Source organism: Saccostrea cucullata, unplaced genomic scaffold (genome assembly GCF_032062105.1).
Source record: "Saccostrea cucullata isolate Sc308-1 unplaced genomic scaffold, CSIRO_AGI_Scuc_v1 ctg19133, whole genome shotgun sequence".
In the NCBI taxonomy this organism is placed as follows: domain Eukaryota; kingdom Metazoa; phylum Mollusca; class Bivalvia; order Ostreida; family Ostreidae; genus Saccostrea; species Saccostrea cuccullata.
The window spans coordinates 1,575-9,049 of record NW_026939172.1 but is presented as its reverse complement, the minus strand read 5'-3'; the positions used below and the strand labels follow the sequence as shown (position 1 = coordinate 9,049).

Here is a 7,475-nt window from a genome sequence, read left to right as displayed (position 1 = left end):
CCTAATTTCCTTGAAAAGAAACTGTAATCATTGTTATAATTTAGATAAAGGCTAAACAATTTAATGTAACTTATTAAAAGTAAACTCTTTAAATGAATCATATTAGGAATCCAGAGAACGTGGTGATAGGGGCAATGCCATTGGTAGAATTCCCAGTCCCATCATTCCCAAATCTTTGACCCAAACTCGATCTCCTTTTTGAAGCTTTAATACCATCAAGTTCGGCCCTGCATTGTAATAATCACTACCTCAACCATAGGCAAGCGTTGTGACTTTAGTCGAGCCATTTAGCACTAAATTTGTATATATATTTTGTGCGTTATAAGCTTGAACGTTGACAAAGAAAACAGTATCCGTCTACAGGAGATGTGAAGACACCAGTACTGGAGTCGTACCCTCCTCCTATGTTGTAGACGATCTTATCAAACACCAAGGTACCGCTTCTCCAGGAGCCGTTGTATGACGTCACACCGGCCGTAAAGGCTACTTTTTTGTGATTTTGGTGATCATGGTTATATCTGAATAAATCGTTTAATAAAATCATTATTGTTTTTGTAATGTTTATTTTTATAAAACAAAAATGGGATTGATTTTTTAAGTTATTCGATCATATACATCCCTTATTTGATCATCAACATTTCTAGTTAATGTTGTATTGAGTTTGTCCGCCTTGGAATGCAAGTCCAGTAGTGACAAGCTTGTGTATCGCATCTGAATCTTCATATTGTGTAAGTTGTTCACTGAATTAGTGAGCTGTTGAGTCAATTCTTTGTTATTCTCTTTGTTTTCCGACGAAACATTGTAAACTTCACTGAGTCTTTGAGTTAAGTTTTCATTCTTCTTGTCACAAATAGCAATATTATTTTCCGCTTCACTGAGCCGCAGAGTTAGGTTTTTGTTTCGCTCCTCATTTGCCTTTTTTTCTTCACCAACAACAGTAAGATTCTGCTTTAGTACCGGTATAATGTCTATTTGTCTCTCGAGATACTCCACCTCAGTAGTCAAATTCAAAACCATTTGCTTGATTTCCATCACATCTGCATTTTGCCCACCTGACCCATGGATTGGATCGATTAGAACTTCCATGCATTAAGAATGCAGAACTTTCTCCAATGTTAAATAAAAATAGTAAATTAATAATGTAAAACGTATTTTGATTTTTCATTTTAAAATATGTACGTGTCTGGTATTTCTTGAAAATCTTCCCTGTTTCCCTTGTATTTTTGTATATCATCTACAAAACTGTAAATCTGTGATGGCTTTGTATAAATATATAAATTCGTTACGAAATACACGTTAAATATGTGCATAAGATTAAAATCCTCATTCAATAAAGAAACTTGAAAGAATTAGTTTGCTTACTATGAAGTAATACTTGTGGAAAAGCACAATTTGAGTGATTTATTGCTGTAGTTTGCGGTTACAAAGAACATTTGCTGAACAGGAGAGTGAAATACCGTATGTATTAAAAGGTTTCTACAATTGACACTGAAGAAACATCTAATACCCAGATCAAAGTTATTGAAATCATTATAAAGTAGGTCTGTTGCACAAGGACAGGTAATACGCGTTTGATTAAATTACTCAATATTATTTTTAGATATAGAGTAAACACGTTAAATCGTGCAAAATATATAACTGGTCCATTTGGTCTTTAGGGGAGAATTTTTTTTTATATTACATTATGGAAAGCCATAAGGGGCACCATGTCATGTTTTATATATTTCATTGTCTTCGTCAAGTTTGAAATCTTGGTCATGGTCATGATTACCATTCTGACCGGCCAGGATTTATTTTCAATGAAATATATTGAACATGGCTTGGGGATACATTATGGCTTTCCATACTATTTGACAGATGTTACCTTGTTGTTTTGGAAATTTAGATATAAATCTAAAAACAACAACATTAACAATTCATTTTGCAATTTTGATGAAAATCCATGAATGCTTGGATGCCCTATTAAGAAAAGAAACATAATCTAAACTGGGGCTTAAGGATATCCACTCCTCAGCCAGGTATCTTTTTAATTTACCCTGATAATTTAAAAATTCTCACAGGGAGATTTGAAACTAGAATCTTTTTGTGTAACAATTTTCATTTAATGCATCTCAATAGTGTAGTGAAAAAGTTGACATATTTACCGCCATAAAAGCACAGAAAAATATATTTTAAAGGAATTGAATTTCCCGTATTCTAGCCTTATATATACCAATATTGCTGATTAGCATGAGAGGATATTAAAAAGAAGAGATCTGATTGTTTTGCAGTGATAGAACGTACAAAGCCTTATATAATTTATCGATTAATTTTTTCACCTAAATTTTAACATATGTTTGTTGATAAATTTTCAATCAGGAAATGCTCCGCAGCAGCTGGTGCTTTTATTCGTATTTTCTGAAAATATATCTGTAATTTGTTAATTTGATAAGTTAACATTCATAATATGGTTCACGTTAATGACAAACGTTGAAAAAATACCAGGAATACGAGTAAATACTATTTATAATAATTATTACTCTCCGAATTCAGAATCATGTTTTCCTACAATCTTATCAGAATTCGAATCTACTTGGCTGTTGGTTTTGTAAAACCCCCCCCCCCCCCAATGAAAAGAAAAAAAAAAATAATTTATTCGTCATTAACCATATTCTTTCTCTTTCCCTCTCACGACCTTTTTCCCAATGAGCCTTTCAATATTGATTTTGCGAGAAAAGCCGACTTTAAGAACTGTTGATGCTGTGGGACACAGGCAGCTATAAGACTCTCCAAATAGGATGTTTTGAAAAGGACAAAGATATGATAAATAAACCAAATTCATTTTAGGTAATCAAAAGCATCATAAATTACGTGATTAATATTTTTAATGCGATTGTTTTTCAATGTGGAATTTACTTGTCTATCAGAAAAATGATTGGTAATGAATAACCATGCAGAGGTCAATGAAAGTTCTAAAAGGTGATTATTAAGGAATCAAATTGCACTTTGTTTAATCGTTTAATTTTGAGATATATTTTGAGATATATTCATATATATTTAGTTGGAGAATGTTAAGCGTGCAAGTTGAAGTCTCAACATTTTTGTGTCGACCACCCGACTGAGTGTCCAAAATATTAACACAAGTGACGGAGAAACAGCTCAAAGATGTTTTTCTGAGGGCAGGACAGCAAGACAGCAGTTATTACTGAGGTATATACTAAGGACTGGTATACATTGACGTAATAAATTTAATCCAATTTAAGATAAACTACATTTTGTAATAGGTATCCTGTTTGACATGAAATTTCACATTGTTGATTTACATAACTTTATCATGGGACTTTATTTTGACTGTTGTGAGTGTCTTTTGCTTAATCTTATAATAGTTGTTGTGCAACTGTGCCTGATGTGGTCATGATGCCAACTTATCCACATCAGAGTTAATTTTCTATGACTCTTCCTTATTGTTAAATTATTTATAGGCTTCAATATGTACCTCTAGTCCTATACGTACATGTATGAATAAATGATGTTTTTTTTAGGATGTATAGACTATAGATATATGTTAATATTAATCAGAAGTATACTTCATTCATTAAAAATCAGTTTATATTTTTGATGAAATTGTTTTTACCTGTTGTTTGTATTCATGTTTCAACTTCCGTAAACAACAAAATATAAAAATATACACATAAAATTAATATGAATATGTCAATATGGAAATGTATAGAAGTGAATTATGCATGACTATAATACTTGCAGGTGGTAGAAATGTGTCCTTATGCAAATTTTAGTTTGAAAATATTTTAAATATTTTAGCATTATTTTATGATATACTGTAAACCACCTTTTATTTGCGTGTGAAAAATTTTTCGCGAGAGCCTCATCATCACAAATATTTCTCGCTGTGAACTGGTCCTTAGAATCTTTGTGACCACTAACAACAGATCCAAAATGGGCTTGTTCGTGAAAATTAATGCACAAACATTTTACCGTGGAAAATCCAAATAAATCATCCCGAAAAAAATTTTTACAGTATTCCTTTATAACTCAATATTAAAAAAAAATATTATTTTTGACATTTCAGTGTCTTTTTATGCGAGATTTAGAAAGAATAAAGCAAGAAGATAGGAAAGTCACAAGGTTACGCATTTGTGAACTTACATGTATCAACATGCTCTGAATCCCCTCAGAAGCACCAATAACAATGCTGATTTGTTTGGCGAGGATAAAATTCTTGAAATTTAAAACTATGAAAGAACTGCGAACGATAGTATTGTTTCCCGCCTACCCCCCAAAAATTTTTTAAAAGTTAACTTTCGATGAATTTTTAAATATTTTTATAGCTAATTATATGGATTTTTATAAAACATTAATCATTTGGGAAAACAAAAGAGATAAATCTAAAATTTTGGAAAAACTTTTTTTTTTTTTAAATTTTAAAATTTTTTTTTCCCCCCCCCCCCCCCCCCCCCCCCGTGTCACAAAAATTCCTTTTTACAGGTTATATGGAATGGTGTTTCACATATTCATACCAAAGCTTTTTGTGTGACACGGGGGGGGCATATGTTTATTAACAAAAACAAAATGCTTATTTTCCACCAATTGCAAAGCAATATACAATTGAGACATTATATCTTATTGAAATATTTATGTTTTATTTATTTGCCTAAAACATAAGAAAAGATATAAGAAACACTTAATTTCCAAGACTATTTCAAAATATTAAAACCCCGATTTCCATGGAAAATATGTTTCCCCCTTTTTTAAGAGCTGGAATTATGGATAATTTACTGTCTAGCGCTGGTATTAAGACGATTTATCAATTACCATTGAACTGTTTTTTGTATTAAAAAGATTTTATGGACAAATTGCTATATATAAATTAAATGGTTCCAAAATGTGGGGGGAAGGGTTACGTGCGTGTTTTTTTAAATGTATTTGCTTTCCAAATTTCCTTTTAAAGAAATATTTCTGCATGCCATCATATCATGATGCAACGATTGTCTATGCTTTGAATTACCTGTAAACACAAATAACAGGAACATCCCTTTAAAAAAAAAAAGTTATTTTTTTTAATATTTATATGTATTGTTTTTGGGAAGGTTGATTTTAATTTTTACTGGAAAAAAAAAAAAAAAAAGCTCTACAGGCCAAAAAAGAAACGACTGGAGAGACAAAAATATAATCAGAAAATATTACCTCCTACCTGTACTGCCCACTTCCCTTTGGGGGTTTCTATATTAACCCCCTTTTTTCCCTGATTCCTTACTTTAGACACATACTAAATGATAAGGAATTATGTTTTGGGTTCTTCGAGTTTGTTCATGGAGTATAAAAAATCAAAAAAGCAACAGAGATCCCAGGGTCAAAAAATGGTGGACAAGTTTATAGGGAGTCCCAGCTGAGAGGACGGGAAAAAGTTCCTAAAGGACTACCCCCCCCCCCCGGGGGGCAAAAGTCAGGCATACTGTAAACCAATTATTATACCCCTTTTTTTTTCCCGCTGACCGCCAGAAAACTATCCTCGACGATTTATTTCCCAACAGTGGTCACATTTTTTTTATTTCCACGAGTATTTTTGAATCAAAAAAAAATTTTATATCCGCCCATAAACTAGGTAAAATGGTACGTAGGTCTGCTTACGCATTATTCAAGCATTTTCCCCTTTTTAAAAATCTTATATCCACCCCTGTAAAAAAGCCATTTCCAACGTTTTTCAAACAAAAGGGGAAAAAGGAAAAAAGAAAAAAAGTGGCCTCAAAATTTTTTCGACGCTTTTAAGATCTACACAGCCAAGGGGCAATTATTATAAAGGGTTTGGGGGACAGAGCAGGACTGGGCCAAAATTTTGCCGTAATTAAACAGGCTATTTTACTGTTTAAAATAAATGAACAATAATAACACAAGCTGAAATGATTATTGACATTTTAATCATTTTTAGACAAATATCTGTATCTGGATCTGTATTGGTAATCACAGTAACCCTTGGGCTTTGACGTGACGGAAAAGGAGGGTTTTGTCGCGCTGATGTTCCAACGGTGATTAAAGCTTTTCCCGCTTGGGAGCGCGGACTACTTTTTTTTCCAGTTTCCAATCATCGCAGTGCGTATAAAAACAGTTCTTGAGTTGGTCTGTCTTTGCGTCTGGTATTTCTACTGCTCTGCTGTTTTTTTTATCCTATCATATATAATATTTTCGCTTGGGAGTCTTCGTACACTTTAGGTTTGATATTTCTTTTCTGCTTTTGGGAATTTTATATATTGATCGGGTTTGATGCTGGGTTTTCCCCCCAACCACTTTTTAAAAAAATCAGGCGTTGATGTTGACTCTTTTTTAAAAAGGGAAGGTCAGGTTCTTGAGCATTTTTTTTTGTGCCCTCTTCCCTTGATTTATAATTTTTGTTATGAATCTTGCACCTCTTGTTGTATGGATTCTAATTTTGATGTTTCTTGTTTGGTGTATGAATCCCAGATGACAGCTCCATATTCCATTATGGATTTTACTAGTGCTATATATGCGATCTTCCTACATTCCCTTGGACAATGTTGTTTCCTTCTTAAAATCCTAAGGGCTTTGTTTGAGATGTTGTTTATATGTACTATTTTTTAGTTTTTGCCATTCTTTTTTTTTTCCGAATGTTTGTAATTAGATTTCAACTGCTTCTTGTACACTAACAGTAAAGTTCTTCCGTGATTAAAACCTGGGATCGGTATTGAAAAAAGGGCAAATAACTCTAAATAAATCATGATATGGGAATAAATTAACAACTGGTTCGCGACGATAAATTCCCCGGCGGGGTTATCGCGGAACTCGCGGATATTTATGCCGCGTATAATACTTGGTTTCATAAACCCCGGCCAGCCGTCACCACAAATAAAAAGTCTAAAAAAACCCAAATTTAATTTTCCGCAACTTCCGTAATTTCCAAGGCATATTCCATGGAATTCCAATTTTTTGTTCCGCAGAATTCTTAAGAATTCTCCAAGGGAGGGAATTTTTTTCGGAATGATTTGGAATTTTAAATCTAGCCTGGAAAAGACGGAACAAGGCCAAAAAGGGAAAATTTTCGGGGGAAATCCGGGGAAATTTCCAGGATATTTGTAAATCTAAGGAATTCCATGGAAATCCATGGAATTCCAGGATTCCAAATTCCAAATACATGTAAAATGAAAAGAAATAATTAGTGCCACATAATTACAAAAAAACTTAATAACATAAAAATTTTTTCATAGATCAACTCTATTTTTTCAAAATAAAAAAATCATTGTTTCTTTTACAATGTTTTTTGAGACAAATTTGCATATATCTCAGGTGTACAATCTAAGCACTTTTTTAAATGTATTCTCACTGAAAGTATTTTTACATCAATGTTTAAAGGGTTATTTACAAAAATACCCAGAGAAAAATATGATTACTGGAGAATCACCTTGGTTAAATTAATGATAATCATGTTATGATATACATGTATTTAGTAAACTCCAGTCTACATTTTC

The 7,475-nt window shown here is 32.5% G+C and overlaps 1 protein-coding gene across 1 annotated transcript; it reads right to left on the bottom strand.

Moving 5' to 3' along the window:
- Window positions 1–615: 615 nt before the first annotated feature.
- Window positions 616–1,086, bottom strand: LOC134252453 (uncharacterized; the record flags this gene model as incomplete). The annotated part of the gene is made up of 1 exon (XM_062734942.1): window positions 616–1,086. A coding segment is annotated over exon 1 (471 nt), but the record flags the coding sequence as incomplete, so codon positions are not given.
- Window positions 1,087–7,475: the final 6,389 nt, after the last annotated feature.